At 36.4% G+C, this 18,828-nt stretch overlaps 1 protein-coding gene across 15 annotated transcripts in view; it reads left to right on the top strand.

Moving 5' to 3' along the window:
* The window catches only part of LOC143861245 (ALBINO3-like protein 2, chloroplastic), a 97,768-nt gene that overhangs the window by 70,724 nt on the left and 8,216 nt on the right, over window positions 1-18,828 (top strand). For 3 of the 15 annotated variants that reach the window (XR_013239944.1, XM_077372174.1, XM_077372189.1), the window contains exons 1-11: window positions 3,305-3,796; window positions 4,041-4,147; window positions 6,705-6,832; window positions 8,514-8,585; window positions 11,362-11,463; window positions 12,709-12,768; window positions 13,752-13,817; window positions 14,563-14,658; window positions 17,405-17,518; window positions 17,772-17,885; window positions 17,980-18,035. Coding sequence is in view for 14 of the 15 variants with exons in the window: in XM_077372174.1 (XP_077228289.1) it covers window positions 3,381-3,796; window positions 4,041-4,147; window positions 6,705-6,832; window positions 8,514-8,585; window positions 11,362-11,463; window positions 12,709-12,768; window positions 13,752-13,817; window positions 14,563-14,658; window positions 17,405-17,518; window positions 17,772-17,885; window positions 17,980-18,035 (1,331 nt within the window). In the remaining variant the exon portion in view is untranslated. Of the gene's footprint in view, window positions 1-3,304; window positions 3,797-4,040; window positions 4,148-6,704; window positions 6,833-8,513; window positions 8,602-11,361; window positions 11,464-12,708; window positions 12,769-13,751; window positions 13,818-14,562; window positions 14,659-17,404; window positions 17,519-17,771; window positions 17,886-17,979; window positions 18,036-18,828 lie in introns of those variants that run through there. The other 12 variants (XM_077372175.1, XM_077372179.1, XM_077372178.1 and 9 more) reach the window with 12 other exon arrangements.

The following is an 18,828-nucleotide window of genomic DNA, read 5'->3' as shown; positions in this document are numbered from 1 at the left end:
CCTCGAAACCATTAGGGAACCACATTTTTCAACCCGAGACCACTAGGGAACCACATTTTTCACCCCGAAACCATTAGGGAACCACATGTTTCACAACGGAACCAGTAGGGAACCACATTTTGTAAGCCGAAACCAATACGAAACCACATTTACTATGTCGGAACCATTACATTACTACATTTTTCCCCCGAAACCATTAGGGAACCACATTTTCACCCCCGAACCACTAGGGAACCACATTTTATAAGCCGAAACCAGTACGGAACCACATATTGTACGTCGGAACCATTACAGAACTACATTTTTCACCCGAAACCATTAGGGAACCACAGTTTTCACCCCGGAACCACTAGGGAACCACATTTTATAAGCCAAAACCAGTACGGAACCACATTTTCTACGTCGGAACCATTACAAAAATACATTTTTCACCCCGAAACCATTAGGGAACCACAGTTTTCACCCCATTAGGGAACCACATTTTATACCTCGAACCCATTAGGGAACCACATTTTTCAGCCCGGAACCAGTAGGGAACCACATTTTATAAGCCCAAACCACTATGGAAGCACATTTTCTAAGGCGGAACCATTACGGAACCACATTTTTCGCCCCGAAACCATTACGGAACCACATTTTTCACCCCGAAACCATTAGGGAACCACTAAATTGTGGTTCCAAGGCCTACGTAATGGTTCCAATATGTTCCAAACACTAATGATACAGTCATGATCCCTTTCACAACTAATAAAGTACTCATACAATATACCAACCACTTGGGAACCATAATTTACAGTAATGAAACCACTATTTAACGTCCGAGGAACCACTAAATTGTGGTTCTGAAGCCTAACTATTGGTTCCAAGAGTCCAACTATACATACGAATCCAATCAGGCTTCTCTCTACACACACACACAGAGAGAGAGAGAGAGAGAGAGAGAGAGAGAGAGATAAACATGGTAATATCCAAACAAATAAGCTGCTAGACCATGAGAACATGAAAAAACCTCACAAATAACATGAAAAAAATGAAAACCCAAGAAATCATGAAAATATGAAAACATGAAAACAAAAGAATATGTAAACCCTTTTCAACTAGAGGAGAATGGCCATACTTGGAGTTTGATTATCAACCAAGAAGAAATAATGGTGTTTTCTTCCCAAACGACTGTCTGTTATTCACGTTGGATGAGCTACCAAGGTTTCCAACAATGGTGGTATTTCACGTTGGAACTTCATTTGGGAAGAAGAAAGAAAAAGAGAAGGTGGTAGGTGAAATAGCATAGGGAAAATGGTGTTTTCTTCCCAAACGACTGTCTGTTATTCACGTTCTCAACCTACCAAGGTATCCAACAATGGTGGTATTTCACGTTGGAACTCCATTTGGGAAGAAGAAAGAAAAAGAGAAGGTGGTAGGTGAAATAGCATAGGGAAAAGAGCTTCTCAAAAGGGTGGGAAAAACCAAGGGGTATATATGTCCTAAAGACAAAATTTCGTACCCTGACAGCCCCTTTCCTATAATTTTGAAAACTCTACCCTTACTTCACAATATTTTGAAATCTTTGCATTTTCGTCAGAAATTTTCCTTTATAAGAAAATAGGAATAGGATGCTGATTCTGATTCCGACTATCCAAACACGGCCAATTACATTACTTAGTATCATCCAATTTGTAGGAAGTTAACTCTGTTATGAAGAAAGTCACCTTTGTTACAAAGCATGATTGCTAGCTTAAAGAGATGAAATCTGCAAATGTGAGTTAATCATTCACAAGATCTCATTCGCAAGATTGAGGTGTGCAAATTAAGTAATCAATTGTCAAAAGATATTTTAAAGAACATCTTTTATCACCATTGATCTAGGATTCAAGATCATCCAATGAGGGTGGGACTAGAGGCAGTATTCAGTCTTACTATTATTGACAAGACTTATCTGGCTGATCACAGTACATATAGTGGTGGGTCCAATCCATACAATGACCATATCAAAAGGTAAATGATATCCCCCCAACCCTAAACACGGATAAAATCCCCTCCTTAACGGTTTCTGTGAGAATGGTTCACTGCTTTGAGGATAAATCCACCCCCTTTAACGTTTTTCTTTGCCTTTAAAACTAAACGAATAACGTTAGGGGGGGGGGGATATTATATCATTCCCCTACCAAAAATAAATCAAAAAGACTCTTTTAATAGCCTTCTAGTTTTGTTATCTTTGCCTTTAAAACTAAACGAATAACGTTTGGGGGGGGGTGGGGGGGTGGTTTATATCATTCCCCTACCAAAAATAAAAACAGTACTTGTTTCAAAAAGACTCTTTTAACAGCCTTCTAGTTTTGTTATAAGCTTATGTAGGGAAGATTGAGATTGAATAAAAAAACACATATATGGACACTTGGATACGTGGATTTTATCAGCTAAAACCTGGATTTTATAAGCTACAGCCTAGATTTTATGATCCTAGATTGTAAAATTCAGGTTTTAACATATAAAATCAGGTTTAGGCTTGTAAGCTCAGGGTTTTACAATCCTGGATTGTAAAATCCATGTAAGCTCTATAAATTGTTTGTGTGAAAGAATTTTTTATTAAACTTGAACTTCATTTTATTGAACAAGAAATAATTATATGAACTTGAGGAATTGAGAGATGCAAACATAGACTAAAGAGGTTGGGAGCTCCATCCATGGATAAAACTGGCAAAGTGCACGGAGCCGCAACAAAACTAGTGACAAAGGAAAAGCCTAGGGGCGGCTAGGGGAGTGTTCTACATTTTGTAACCCCCTTTTCTCTGTCTATTGAGTTTTTTCTAGCTTAAGTTAAACAAAAAGCCAATGGGAACAATCCTTATGGAGTCTTATACTTCCAACTAGGAAGAAGGATGTCTACAAACCAGTAGAATAGAGAATTTCAAGAAGACCCTGTATTAGACATTCAATGCTAAGGCCATGTTTGGCAACCATGAAATCTTTTTCACGGAATAAATACTAGCCTACCAAGTATCGAGGGGGGCGGTAGGGAGACAATAATCGTTTTTCGAATCAAAATTAGTTTTCAAAATCTAAAACAAATGCCCAAAATGCAACTTTGATGGATTAAAGGTCTAGGATTATCTGATCACAATATTCTGAACAGCATTTTACGGGACTAATGTTTGGACATTCAGATCAACGGATCTGATCGAATACCATAGGCACAAGTAGGGCCAATAAGTGTCTTTTAGGAAGGGCCCATTATATCAACGGTCGTGATCACCACAGAGTCATAGCAAAAATGCTTGAAAGAAAGCTGTGTGTCTGTAACGTCCTCACTTTCTCTGTTTCCTTTTGAACGAGAATGAGCGTCTTACGATATTTAGAGAACTCTCATAAACCCTGACTTTTCAATGGGAAGACAATTACTCCTCTATCACAACCTTCGTCGTCTTCGACCTTTCTCAACCTGTATTTCATTCGGAACTTTCTCTAACCCTAATTTAAACCCTAATGTCCACTCTATTACAAACTCTTACCACAATTTGAGATCCGGCGGGAGAAATTATTTTCCGTCGGAAACTAATTTCCTTGCGTTTTCGAATTGTAATACCTTCAGATCCTTTTCGTGGTATGCATCGAGTAGAAATACGGAGAACAACAACGGGAATCAAATCGAAAGCCCTGAGACTGATTCGGAGCTCTTAAATCTAGGGTTTGATGGATTGGAATCGGTGGAGGAAGGGCTTGGTGAGTACGGATGGTATTCTCCAGTTCGTGCGGTTATCATTTTGCTTGATGGGTACCATGATCTCACTGGTCTTCCTTGGTAAGTTTTTTAAATGTTGAATTCTGATGGGGATTTTTACATTTTTTTAAAAAAAATTCAGTATGATTATATTTATTGAAAATCGAAAGAACACGTTTGTTGTTTAAGTATAAATGATTAAATTAAAAAAAATTGTATATAGATTGTGTTAGGAAGTGAAACAGACGAGATCATCTCACTGATTTTTTTTTGTTCTTTATATTATTTGTAGAAGTTCACTGATTTTTTGAATGACATTATGTAGGTGGGCGATAATCGTTTCCTCGACTTTTGCTCTCAGAATGACACTGCTTCCAGTGCTTATTTTGCAACTTAAGAAGCTGGGCAAAATGTCAGAGTTAATGCCAAAATGTGAGCATAGCAGTGGTCTTAGTAGTCTTTATTTTAGGTTTTGCAGGTCATTTCTGCCCTGCCCTTTTTTTCCCTTTTGCACATAGCATTGCTTTTGGAAATATATCCTGAATTTTGTTTAAAGTTTGCACTTTTACTAACTGGGTTAATAGTTGTTATCTTGTATTATCTTTTGGTACTCCTCGCTGCACTTGGATTGTTCATGCCTGCATAAAAGTCACCAACACACACACACACACACACACACACACACACACACACACACACACACACACACACACATTTATTAGTGGTGTGAGGTGAGGCATAAGTCTTGATGCATGAGCCACTCCTTTAAATTAAGAAAAAGTGAGGAAACATAAAAAATTTACTACAAAATCTAGAAAAATACACTTCATTTCCAAGAAGATTTCATCATCCCGCCATCAATATCCTAATACTAAAAGAATAAGGTTTGAATTCCATCTAATAGACATTACAAACATATGAAAGACCCATAGAGTGCATTCATGGTTCAGTGCCCTTGAATTTGCAAATATTTACCAAGATACCAACCAAATAATACATATTAGGGAGCTTAATGAGTATGCATTACTTTTCCACATCAGAAAGACATGGTCACAAACAAAAAGAAAAAAATTTGAAAAGGTGCATAAAGAAGGAATCAAGCTCATCAACAATGTATGTCTTCGTCCTCAAATGCATTATCCACATCCTCTTCATCTATGTAATGGATCTACTTATCCTATCCGGTTTCCTCATAATCACCATCATCATACTCATCTTCCTCGTCTATGCTAACATGATGTGCGTCCTCTACAACCTTATCTCTGGCTTTACCTATATTAACGTTCAAAACATTTGCTTATGATAAATTAAAAGTTGAACTAAAAAGATAAAACCTGAGCTAGTCTATATATTCTATAAATTTAGAAAGTATACTCACTTTGAAGCGTAGTCTTTCTCCTATTAGACTGAGAAGCAGATCATGAACTATTATTAATTGATTGTGATGGTGGTCGAAGTGACACATCAACTGAACCAATGAGAATAGACTGAATAACAGTGACATCAACTACATCAACTGAACCAGTGAGAATAGACTCAATATGTTGGATTTACTTTTCTTTCAGATTTAATCCATATTTTAAATCTACAGCCCAATTTTTTTTGAGAAGTGAAATCTACCCAATAGTCACTAAACTAACTAGTTCTAGTAGTCTAGTATATGATGACTCCTCAACAACAACCTAATAGTTCCCAAAACATCATCAAAACATTTTAGATTTAGTTTTCTTTCAGATTAAATCCGTATTTTAAATCTTCTACTTTCTTCTTCTATATTTTCATGAATTTTAGCATGTTCTTTTGATCTTTACCATTTTCGAGATGTTTTATCCCATTGATTTGTGATGACATTAATAATGTGATCATAGTTTGATAAGCTCGTAGGGTTTCTTTTTCAGTCAACTCAAAGGGCAATGCTTCTGTAGGTCCAGTATGAGTCAAATTTTTACAATTATGTTTCCTTTAACTTTAGCGCTGGGGAATTTAGTTGCTAACAGGAGCCATGATCAAATAATGTCCCTCTTAGGAGTAGTACCCCTGTGATGAAGTGGACCCTACTTTGGCAAGCCTGCGATGAAGTGGTCCCTACTTTGGCAAGTTGGCTTGCCTTTTTAATTTTTTTATTTGTTTACTTATTTCTTTGTGACCTGGTGGTCACGGGTTCGAGTCACCTCTCTGCAAAGCAGGGGTAAGGCCGCGCACATCTAGCCCTCCCCAGAGTCCGCAATTTCGGGAGCCTCATACCCCCGCCCTTTCTTTTTTTTAACTTATTTCTTGATGCTTTATTAGGGGTAAGAAAACAGATAACATTCTATACAAGTTCTATATTAAGCAAGGCTTTGATACCAAGTTATGAGTAGAAATTGATTTTTCTTAGGAGTAGTACCCTTGTGATGAAGTGGACCCTACTTTGGCAAGTTGGCTGGCATTTTTAATTTTTACCATTCAAAAAAAAAAAAACAAAGAAAATGAAAATTAAAAAGGAAAGTGATTTGAAGACCGTGCTATTATGAATCATTTTGTATGTTTTTCTCCATTAACCAATGCAATACCATACTATTTTAGCTACTCAACTGACTTCTTTTTTTAAGCAAGTACCTGGGAAATTTCGATTTTCAACCTTATATTTATTTCCTGGACAAATTATTTAAGTGCTGATGGGCTACATTTTGGTCAATGCTAAATTTAATGCTAAGTCAAGCGGTTTTATTGAATTTGTTTTCTTGTTTATTTTTTAGAGGAACAAATAAAAATGCCAAGCTCTAGCATAATTGATATCTGGATCATGTGTCCACCATCTGAATTGGTTCATGACTGCGTGTTTCTGTGATTTGTTTCTTCTTTGTTTTAAGCCCTGATATATCATTATTGATCCTCCTAATATTAATTATTCTTCTACAAGAAAGTCTTTCTTTTTAGTTTAAGCCAACAAATTATATTATATTTTGATTATTTTCTAAGTTCTAACATTCATACACATTTCTTAAAGTGCCTCCTCCATTTCCACCACCGTTCTCAGGAAGGAGTTTCCGAGAACAGTTCATGCTGTTTCGAAAGGAAAGACGGGCAATTGGCTGTCCCTCAAATTTGTGGCTATTTGTGCCCTTCTGTATCCAGGTAATTCTCATCCCTTACCTCTCGATAAACATGTTACTTTCATGCCCTTCTGTATCCAGATTTCCATAAAGTTGAGCACAATCATTACTAGTGTATCTAGAACCTATGCTGCTCCAATGTGGCATGGGTACAGAGCAGAAACGGATACAACATGAATATGAATTTAACAGTTGATATTGATCTATCAGATAAATAATATATGGGTATATGACCACTGAAGTCTATAAGCATCCCGATCTTTCTTTTTTTTTTTGAATGGTAGAGAGTATTAATAATAGCGAAAGGAGACAGAGATGGTCAATACAGATAATACAAGATCGAAAAAGAAAACAAAAGAAATATCAAGGGGGGAGATAATCAAAACACTCCAAACTTTCTCTGGATACCCCATCTTTAGCTAACTTATCCGCTACCCCATAACCATCCCGATCTTGATCTACAGAAAACATTGTCTGCTTCATCTACTTACCATTGCATGTTTTTCTTGTTTGGCATTACTTTGAATCTTTGGATTGAAAAATTCTAAATCTTTGGATTGAAAAATAGTAAAATTTGTTTTCATTTTTCCGAGCACTTTGGACTTTTTAGTTGTGTAAAGTGTGTTTTGATACAAAAGATACTAAAATCTCTCCTTTTAATATCCTGGTCCATCGTACAAAATAACACATTTGAGTCTTTACCTTAGAAGCAGGAACCTCCTCTCGGAGTGCCGCTCCCACCTCGGAACCTCGATTCGACCCTCATTAGGAAGGAGCTTCCAAGGAGCGCGACCTCAGAGAGACGGGAACCGCTCTAATGACGCTCCCATCCTGCTTCCATTACTCTATAAGTCCCACCATCACCAACTTTCTTATATCAAACTCCTCCAACTCTTCAAAGTACTTTATTGGAGCAAGTACAAAGGCTTGTGCATCTTCAGAAGGCACAGGGAACGAGTGCACACAAATGAAGATGGTGAAGATGGTTAGAAATTAGCTTTTAGATGTACTTAAATTTTGAAAGATACATATGAAAATGGTTAGAAACTATTATTTTTTATGTACTTGAGTTTTGAAAGATATATAAAGAAAATATTACATAGACGCTCCCATGGCGCTCCCAAACTTAGACTCTTCTAGACCCCATGCTTCCCCGCCCCCGCTCCCGCTCCCGCCTCCACTCCCGCACCCGCACCCGCTTTGTGCTTCTAAGGTCTTTACTAGTTTTAGAAGTTATTGTTCTTCCTATTATGTAGGGCTCGTGCTAGACTTCAATGATGGTTATCTTTTTTCTTTCCCGCTGCATAAGTCCTAATTTGTATTTTGTCAATTTCTATTGAATTCCAACATATCTTATGTTCATTTAATCTTTATTTGTCAATTTTTATTAAATTCCAACGTACCTTAAAGGGCGGTCCAATGCACGAGGCTCCTGCCATTGCGGGGTCTGGGGAGGGCTAGATATACGCAGCCTTACCCTTGCTTTGCAGAGAGGCTGTTTCCGTGACTCGAACCCGTGATAAATTCCAACACACCTTATGTTCATAATATCTTACATTTGATAAAAATCCATATCTTATAGAAAATTTATAAAAAAAATTATGGATATCGATTTTTGTTCAATCTTTTCCAATCTACTTCTGAGCTAATTTATCTGGTTGGTACTGATGGCCCGGATTTACTGTCTTGTGATTCATTCACAGGTCCCATGCTTTATATTATGGATGGCAAGCATTCGGAGGATGTCACTAGACCATCATCCTGGGTTTGATTTTGTAAGTCAGAGAACATGTATATCATTTTGTATAGAATTTAGATCATTTTCAAAGGAAATTTGTCTTTGTATGTTGCTTACTTATCTACATGGTTTTAAATTTTCACCGAAACCAATAGATAACGAACTGAATGTTTTTGTTTCCATCCCCATTGAAACGATACCAAAATCGAAACTCATACTGAAGCCAAAATCATTTTTGCATTAGTAGTACACTATATCAACATGTTTTATATAATTATATTTATATGAATTGCATGTAAAATGTGATGTATGTGTTATGCATAAATTTCATGTGAAATATAGGATGTATTAGATTATTAGACTTGCGTGATATCACATGTCACGAAGTGTTTCGTGTTATTAAACTATTATGGATCGTTGCCTTGCTTATGTGATTATTTTTAAGTGTGTATTTGTGCTTATTCTAGTTCTCGATTGAAATTCCTGTTTTATAAGTGTTTTATAAGGGTGTATCTGCTTATGTGAAATGTCTTCCACATCATTATTTCTGTCGAAATTCCTAAATTTACGATTGAAATTCTTGAAATTAGACTGAAATGGTTGGAACAACAAAAAAAGGAAAGATGTTATGACTTGCATTTCATTTCATTAATGTACATCATTGAACTGCACAGCGAAGTAACCGTATCTTATGCATGAGATGTCAGATCGGCATGGAGCCAATAGTACCTCATAACTCTATGCGATATTGACATAGAGTTGGTTCCTTAGAGGGGAGACCGGTCATTGTAGTTTCTTATGTTTCATTGCATTGTACTTCTTTATTGACTTTTCTTTTAATGACACTTCTTTATTGACTTTACTGTTCTAGACATGTCCAACAACGCAAGTCACTAGTTGTTCGATGTGATTAAGCCATTATGGATGGCTTTCTTGCTTATGTAAAGGTTTCTAAGTGTGTATTTGTGCTTATTCTAACATTTCCCAAAGTTTCATCGTAAAATTTCATCATTTTCACATGTTTCCATATATTTCTGTGATTTTACAAGATTTCCACCGAAATCGAAATGTTTATGTTTCCGTGCCGACTGAAACCGAAACTTAAAACCTTGGCCTCAACAATAAGTCGATGCTTTGTCTTTACAACTTCATTATGAGACTAACTGTGCGGCCAAGACAACTGTTATCTTATGCCATGCGAATAATTGGACTTAGGTCTTATTTGCCACCCGATTATCAGGTGTTTAACACGACTGCTATAATGTTCAGCGAGTACAATGGAAGCGAAAGAAGGCATCATGCCTTTGTTTAAGAAAGAAAATCCAAGTGAATTGAGTGAAATCATCCACGAAGATGACGCAGAAGTACGGGCCAAACAAACAAGTAATAAGTGAAGGACCCGAGACATTAGAATGATCTAAATAAAAAAGGAGAAGCACTCTTTATTTTATTGGATGATTGATGCAGGACGATCGAAGGAAGAACTAATATTTCACTCTAATACCAAATCTGATGCTGGACGATCGAAGAAAGAACTAGTATTTTGCTCTGATACCAAACTTGATGCAGGACGACCAGAAGCATGACTAATACTTCACTCTGATACCAAATCGGTTGTAGGACGATGGAATGAAGGACTATTACTTTGCTCTAATATCAAATTTAATGTAGGACGGATCTATTTAATGGACGTTATGGGTGAAAACTGAAGAGGATGGGTGAAATCAGGGTTTTGGTTCCTAAAATTATTTATGATTGGAGAAATATTTCTACTCGGTTTAGGATAGGTTTGAAGGGATGAAGACGTATGTCGGGAAGTTGCAGAGATATGCCGGTAAGTGTAAAATTAGTTTTCGGACAAAACAAAAAGGGTATAGGGTATGAATGGATTTGAATGTTGTTTCTAAGGTAGGGAAACTTTTTATAATGATTATTTCAGGGGTTTTGTTGAGAAGATAGTTGGAAAATAATGCAGGAGAGGTTTTGAGTGTGATTAATGGAGGTTTGGAGTTCCCAGAATGGTGGTTTATGAACCCCACCCACCCACCAAAATAAAAAGAAACATGAAAGAGATAGGTAGCAGGGTTTGAATCTCACTAACCAGAACACAAGGTCTCACAGCTTAGCGAAGATTAAGGCATCTCACCTTGACACGGAGTAGACATCACATCCACACATGAGAAGAAACTTTCAAAATCTTTGTTCATCCATCATTCATCATTCATTTCATCATGGCTAAAAGAAAAGTGCCTTGAGGCTACATATATGTGTGCCTTATTTCTTAATTTACTTATTTTTTTATCTTTTGTCACTATTAGGGTTTTTATTGACCAGTTTTACTTGTCCAAATCAACTCATAAATAATATGGGTAGCTTCTTTTTTGAGTTTGTGTTTTGAAATATTGCTCTGTTCTTGTTCCACTCTTGTCTCCGCTTCATCTTTTGTATTGTGGGTCTAAATCATCTTGGACACTGCAGGGGTTGGTAGGAAAATTAATAACACTAGAAAACTTATGGAAATGATCATGCACATGTTATGAACAAATATACTGCTAATGTCTGCTAATGCTCCGTTGCCAGAATTGAGTGTAATAAATATATATTTTCTAGGGAATGAAAGCATACACATCTTCTGTTCTCCCCAAGAATCTGAATTATGGTGTGTATTGCTATACTTTTCTGGAAGGAGAAGCATACAATACAGCATTTTGAACTCTTTGGAACTGTCAGGAATATGTTACCTTGGCATTGGAAAATAGTTAATTGCTTTGTCTCCCTTTATTTTTACGGGCTTGCTAATAATTTTGTTTCAGGGTGGCATGTTGTGGTTCCAAAACTTAACTGAATTCCCACATGGTGTCTTAGGTCCTATTTTTCCAATATTGATCGCTTGCCTGCATTTCATGAATGTTCAGGTATTTATGTATTCACCTCTTTTTTTCCTTAAAGTTGAACTTGAGCTATGTTTTATCGACCCTTCAAAAATATTGCCATATTGTGTCGGTATATATTGGATTGGATACCTGTGCTCACCACTAAACAATCTTGGCATGGCAAATAAAATTCATATGTAGTGACATTATGACCTTTGAAAATTTGCAGTTTTTATATATCATACATTCGTATATACACGGATATGCAAGATATTATACATGGTATTTATGTTTTATGTGATCTGACACCATGTTCTTTTTCTGGACTTCATACAATTTAGAATGCATATCAAGCCATTTAAATTGGAAAACATACAGGTTACCTCGATAAATGATATGTACCAATTTGATATGGGAATTTCTATGTTCTTTATATTCTTTTGAACATTAGTTTCTTTCTATATTTCAAGGCAACTGATATATACACAACTTCTTTTGATTAATACACCCCCCTTTATTTTGAACTTTTCCCTTTGGCAGTTGAAAGTTGAAACGATCACCAAAGAAGTTTGTTTTAAGGAGAAATGTTATTTATACACTCAAAGTAGCATGTTTATCGTCTAAACATATTCATAACTCCCCTTCTTGGGAATTTCTCGGCTAGTGTACATGGTATTTATGTGTTATGGGAATTTCTCGGCATGTGTAGCCAACAAGATTTATGGTTGCTTTGTTGTAAAATTTCTCTTCAGTTACATCATAAAATGTGATAATCTAGTTTCGTAACTTTTTCTTCACTAATTATACTAGGCTATACTGGAGAGAGGAAACTTCAATTGTTGATAATTACCGACTAAATTTAAAATATACAGAGTAGTTGTTCTAGGCATTTTATGTTGCCACCACCTCATCTCCATCTCTGTCTCAGAAATAACTTTGTAGCTACCAAGTCCGTGAAATCATAGCCTTCAACTTCCTTACAAAAAACACAATTCTAATTTTCTAGTCATATGTTCTTTTTCCTGGATTAATTCAAGACCCCCACCATCATCTCCTTTGACCTGATGAGCATGTAGAAAGTATGTTGATGACATCTGTGTTTTCTTTTCTCAGTGATTGCTATTCTACTGATGGTAGTGGCATGATATCGATCTTGTTTTTATTGATGTTTACTGGTTTAATTCATCTCAAGACTTGAAAGATGTCTTGAATTGTAATTTGATTTATATTCACTTTGATATTTTCACTTAGAGAAGACATGGCTTAACATAATTTTATTGTCTCTAGATTTCTTTCAGGAATACTTCACTTGGAAGCTTTCCTGGAGTGATTGGCTTATTAGCAAGAGTGAGTGTTAATTCTTTTAATAAATCTGATCTTGCTATTGTTTAAAGGCATTTTGCTAGGGCATTTTGCGAAAAGGCATTTTGCGGCTGACTTTTGCGTCTCTCATGCAAAAGTCAGCCGTGAAATTCCTTTCCACAAAATTTCTTGGCAAATCCCTTGTTTAAATTAAGGTTCCTGTAAATAGTGGATTTATGCTTTGAGGAATGTTAAAGTGAAGGGTAACCTTGCAAGAATCAGCCACAAGGGCGACCCATTGGATCCATGTCACCAAAGTGCATTTATAATGGCGCTGAAAAACATAGAAGGAAAGGAATGATAAATGCACCTTGATGATGTGGATCAAATGGGGGTGCCCTTGCTGCTGAATTTTGAAAGGGCGCCCTTCAGTTTATCCTATGATTTAGCCAACAATTCTAATTTATTGCTGACACACGTGTCCAGCCGTGTCCGACACGACACACGTGTCCACCCGTGTCGACACTCCTTTGGACACTTTTCAATGTACTGCGATAAGTGTTAGACTTTAATGTGGGTGTGTGGACATGTTTTTGTGCCGTGTCAAGTGTGACATTTTGTTTTATTATTGCATATTGTGTTTACCTCTTTTATTATTTACTCTTTTTTTATTATAAACTTTTTTTCTGTTTTTTAATCTAATATTTACTGTTGTATCATATATATACTTTCTATTTTAGCCATGTCCTCGTTTCTAAATTTTGGGGGTTCGTCGTGTCTGACACTCCGTATCCGTGTCGGCATGCGACACCCGTGTCCGTCTCCACAAATCATAGAGTTTATCATTCCCTTTACGCTTTTATGAATGAATCATTGAATTAGCTTCCTGTCTAGATCCCAATCAGAAATTCAGCAGTGGATCCCATTTCTTATATGCTTTCTTTTATTTTTAATTTTTTATGCATATACTTTTTCTCTACACTTAAAAATTTGTGCGCAACTCAAATGACTTGTAATTTCTGTTGCAGTACTACAAGCTATACTTGGATGTCCTGACCATCCCTATTTTTCTTATTGGGTTTTGTGTTCCCCAGGTTGGTGAACCCTTTCTTCTCCATGTTTATCGAATGTTAGACCATATTCTTTTGGATCACATGCCTTCTATTCAAGTTTTTCTTCTGTGTAGTCAATAAGCAAGTTTATGAAGCCCCTCAAAAGAAATCCACTGATAACTTTTTAGCCTTGTCATGTGCGTGTCGAGTGAGTTGGAAACTTGCAATGCTCGGTTTCAAAGTTGGATACTCCTTTAAAAAAAACAGAAAAAGAAAAATGGATAAATAGATGTTGTGAACATTTTACGATATAACCTGCATAGTGCATGCATCTGTTTTCATTCATATCTTATACTCATCATCCCTGGTGATTATGAAATAGCTAGTCTGCTTAAGGTTCAATTTCAGGGCTTAGTACTTTGTCCCTTGAGATTTGTTCCAATTGTCCATGCTTACCTGCATTTCTTTTGCTGTTTTCTTTCAGCTTCATTGCTTTCCACACATATTGTGGAAAGTTTATTAAGGAAAATCTTGAATGGATTTATTCAATTGTTTGCAAACATATTTGATGATGGTGATGATGCATTAGATGAATGATAAAGACCCCTGGAAAAGTTACTTTTACGATGAAATATAAAAATACTAAAGGTTTGGTTCATATGTTTTGCATGGCGTTAGTAGCTTATTTTTTGTTGTTCTCAAGCTACTGATTCATCCAAACATCATGGAATTCTTTTCCCCAAGGGTATGACCACAGACTTACATGCTTGATTCTTTTTTTTTTCAGGGGAGTTTAGTCTATTGGCTGACAAACAGTTCATTGAATGTGGTTCAGGTTTGTTCTCACACTTTGGCTTATATGCTTCAAGTCAAAACTTCAATGGTGAGATAAAAGAATCATGGGAAGACCTGCATCATGCGTGATGCTAGTTGTACCCCCTTTTATGAATTCATTTTCTATCGCTGTATGTCCCAATGTATTTGAGTGAGTGAAGCCAGCATGACTTTTGACTAGAAGTTAAGTTGTCATCTAGTATTGGAAGAAGTATCTTAAAGGGCTTGACTTTTTCCTTGCCTAGTGGATGACAATGAGGCAATCCTCCTTGATGAGAATATGATGTCCCAAAAAACAAGTAGCATGGCTGATTAGTAGACTTATTAGATAAAACAGGGAAGAAAATAAATAAACATGAAAAATGTAAAAAATTGTCCCAGTATCTGAAACTCTTCCTCAAGATGGAACATGGATATTAATCATTCCTAGCTTGCTTCAGTATACACAATTTGTTGTCTCCAGTAGTCTTCTTGAACATTACAGTGAATTGAAATTTTGACTTGATGGATGTAGTTGTCTTCTCTTTATTTGTTACTTTTTCTTGAACATTAATGACAGTCAACTTCTACATGCTTTGTTCTCATTTTTTTGGTGGATTGTTTTCACATTAAACTGAACTGGAATATATCTTTGGTTGGCTAATTGTTGCCAATGCATACATGTAAGAACTTGAATTGCAATCCTAATCTTCCTTAACAGATTCTTCAAACACATCATCTTCTCTGTAGTTTATTCCATGGCTTTATGCTCAGCCTTGACACTTACTGCACCGCTTCACTTCCCTTCTTAGTTTTCCATTTAAAATGGTTACCAGCTAGAAAGAGATATTACCCTCTAGCATAACCTCTATACCAGGAGATCCTGTTCTATCGACACTTGAGGGAATGCTAAAATACATGGATGACCATGAGGTGAGTAAGAATGCCAAGTATCTTGGAATTTTTTAGAACACCTTTGAGTAGTTTGGGGAGAATGCACTAATTGCAAGCATGCTTTAGCCTTGATATTATGATTGATCAATTTTACAACAAGCTTCTGATACTATCTTTGGTCTTCCAAGTGCTCTCCATCTTTTGGCGTAAGATGGTGGTTTAGTTCAATTGTGCATCAAGCTGCTCTGATCCAAGTTCACCCGTTTCTTCTAAAAGTTAAAAGAGCATGCTTCAAATGCAAATGATATTCATCTTTGAGATTTGGCAACATGAATGCCAAAAGAATATCTAAGGGTTCATGGTCCTTTTATTTTTATTTTTATCAAAAACCATTCCCAAGGGGTGTTTCACCTCCTGAATGGAGATAGTCATTTCCTTCTTGCACAATTATTGTCCACACAAACAACACTGTGATACATTTCTTTCTTCTCCTTTCATATGGTAAGTTGGGTTACTCATCTGAAATCCAAGCCTCAAAGCGATACTGCTCAACTTCTCAAACAAGGCACTAGAGGATTGTTTTAATTTGTAATCAATATATTGCTTTTTTTTAGATGGCTTCTATTTTCTTTTTTTCCCTTTTTGAATGATGACATTTATTAATGAAATAAAAACCGAGCAGGTGGCAAGATGTCCCCAGCCGGAGCACGACCCAAACAGCCTGCGAACATTACTTCAGAGGGATACAAAACCAACAGTAGACACTACCCATCCCCAGCCCCCATTACATTCTCCGGAAGTAATGGGGGCTTCTATTCTAGTATTCTGGTTTGTTATTTGTTGTCTGGAATGCTGTCATTGCAATGTTTGAAAATCTATGGTTTTAATGACATCTTTAATTGCTCAAGCTCATTTACTCACCTTCATTCAATGATGACTTGGTGTTTCCCATTTGGCCAAAGTGTACCTCTCCATAGTAGGCCAAGCCCATGATATCTTCAGCCATAACTTAATCTCATCTATAAGACAATAAAACCACAGTGGAGCATAAAGTGTTATGATCATTACATCGAGTTCCCTTCGCAACACATACATGTCCAAAATTTGCACACCATCACAAATTAGGTGATTCTATGGCTGATGTGCACAAAAAATATTTTGATATCTGCACCCCATGAGCCATAACATAGCATGTGTTGCTTTGATGCACCTTGATCGATTTGTGCTTCCTCCATGTTTTCTGTGCAAGTATGGAATTACAATCATAGTTTTAAATTTCAGCCGAAATCCGAAATTTCGGCTGAAATATTTCGGTTTCGGTCCATCCAAATAATGTGCCCCCCCCCCCCATGTTTGTGAGCTCTGCTTATATAAGCTGACATGTGTTGCTTTGATACACCTTGATCGATTTGTGCTTCCTCCATGTTTTCTGTCCAAGTATGGAATTACAATCATAGTTTTAAATTTCGGCCGAAATATTTCAGTTTCGGTTTGGACCAAAACCGAAATTACATTGAATCGGATTTTTACATGAAATCCCCAAAATTTCACCGAAATCTGAAATTTCGGTTATTTCGTTTTTCACCCTTATTTACAAAAGTTCTACCGAAATGTAAAAGATTTCCACCGAAATTACCAAAATTTCCACCGAAATGGCTGAAATCTCCACTGAAATTTTGTACTGTTTCGGTGGAAATTTTAAGAAAACCGAAATTTTTGTCAAATTTTTACATGATTTCGGCCGAAATCGACATTTAAAACCTTGATTACAATGATGTACCCATTAGGATATCTATGCGTCATTTCCTCTTGGGTTACTGCCTTACGCATATGTTTTGCTCGACGCTTATTGAAGTTCCTACGATGCTTCGCCAAATTTAAAAGCCTTTTCTAACTACATTTTCTCACAATGGATTTTGCAGCAACTGTCTCTCAAGCATCCTTACATTCTTAAGCAGTTGGGGTTACCTGCAAGAAATGTTCCACAGGAGCATAAAATGTCTACAGAAAATCTTCTCCCTGCTAAGCCACTTCATGTGAGTAGTAAAAAATCAAAATCCATCATCTATCATGTGAAAATGCTGAGGCCCTTTCGTTTGAGATTATGGAAACCGATGGTGAGCCCCAAAACTGATTATTGGACTCAAAATTAATGTAATTTTGAGTCCAATAATCGGTCTGGGGGCTCACCATCGGTTATCATAATCTCAAACAAATGGGGCATAAATAAAAATTGTGATTTTCCACAAATACTGTTTTCATTACTTTTTCAAGAAATGGATTTTGTAGCCACTATCTCTCAAGCATCCTTATAATCTTCAAAAGTTGGGGCTGCCTGCAACATCTCTTCCATTGGAGCATAAAGCTCCTACAGAAAATCTTCCACCTGATGAGCTCCTTGCTGTGAGTAAAGAAGATGAAAATGCACTCTCTATAGCATGAATTCTAAATAAAATTGTAAAATACCACTTTCATCTGTTTCTGATACTTTCTACAGGTCGCTCTTCAACACTTGGATATGGGACATCAAGATGAGGCACTTCCCTTGCTACGGTAACATGATTTCTCTCACTTCCACCCGTTGCTTAAAACTCATACAAATACATGACTTACAAATGCATTGTTCCACCGGCTGCTTAGACTTGTAAAAGCACTTTTCTATTATGCTAAATGAGCAAATATTATACTAAATGACTCACAAATGCATTGTTGAACAGGAAAATATACTACAAATGTTTAGAGAAGAAATGCATAGCAGAATTTGTCTTATGCATGGTTTTAAATTTCGGCCAAAATATTTCGGTTTCGGTGGAAACCGATACGAAATTCACTGTAAGTCGGAAAAGTACCAAACTTCGCCGAAACGTTTGGGAAATTTCGGCCGAAACGTTTCGTTTCGGTAAAATTTCGGTGAAATTTCGGCGGTGAAACGTTTCGGAAATTTCGGTGAAACGTTTCGGTGAAGTACAAAATTCGGTGAAACGTTTCGGAAATTTCCGAAATTTCATCGAAATGTCGGTGAAATTTTTACAAGATTTCGTCCGAAATTTCGTACCGAAACCGAAACCGAGATTTAAAACTTTGGTCTTATGTTTTAGGAAGTTCACTATATTGTTTATTGTATAAAATTATATTTTCAATAATTTATTGTTTCTTTGTTTGTGATCTACACGATTACTTGTCATTCCATATATATATATATATATATATATATATATATATATATATATATATATATATATATAGAGAGAGAGAGAGAGAGAGACAGAGAGAGAGAGAAATCTGTCGGTGCGCTTAAGCGCACCAAAATATAGTGCGCTGAAGTGTTAGTGATGTTTCTTATTGG

The sequence above is a fragment of the Tasmannia lanceolata genome, unplaced genomic scaffold (genome assembly GCF_043159265.1).
Source record: "Tasmannia lanceolata isolate RefF3 unplaced genomic scaffold, GAP_Taslan_0.1 ptg000037l, whole genome shotgun sequence".
Taxonomy (NCBI): Eukaryota; Viridiplantae; Streptophyta; class Magnoliopsida; order Canellales; family Winteraceae; genus Tasmannia; species Tasmannia lanceolata.
The sequence above is the reverse complement of the archived record's forward strand: the minus strand, read 5'-3'. Positions and strand labels throughout refer to the sequence as shown.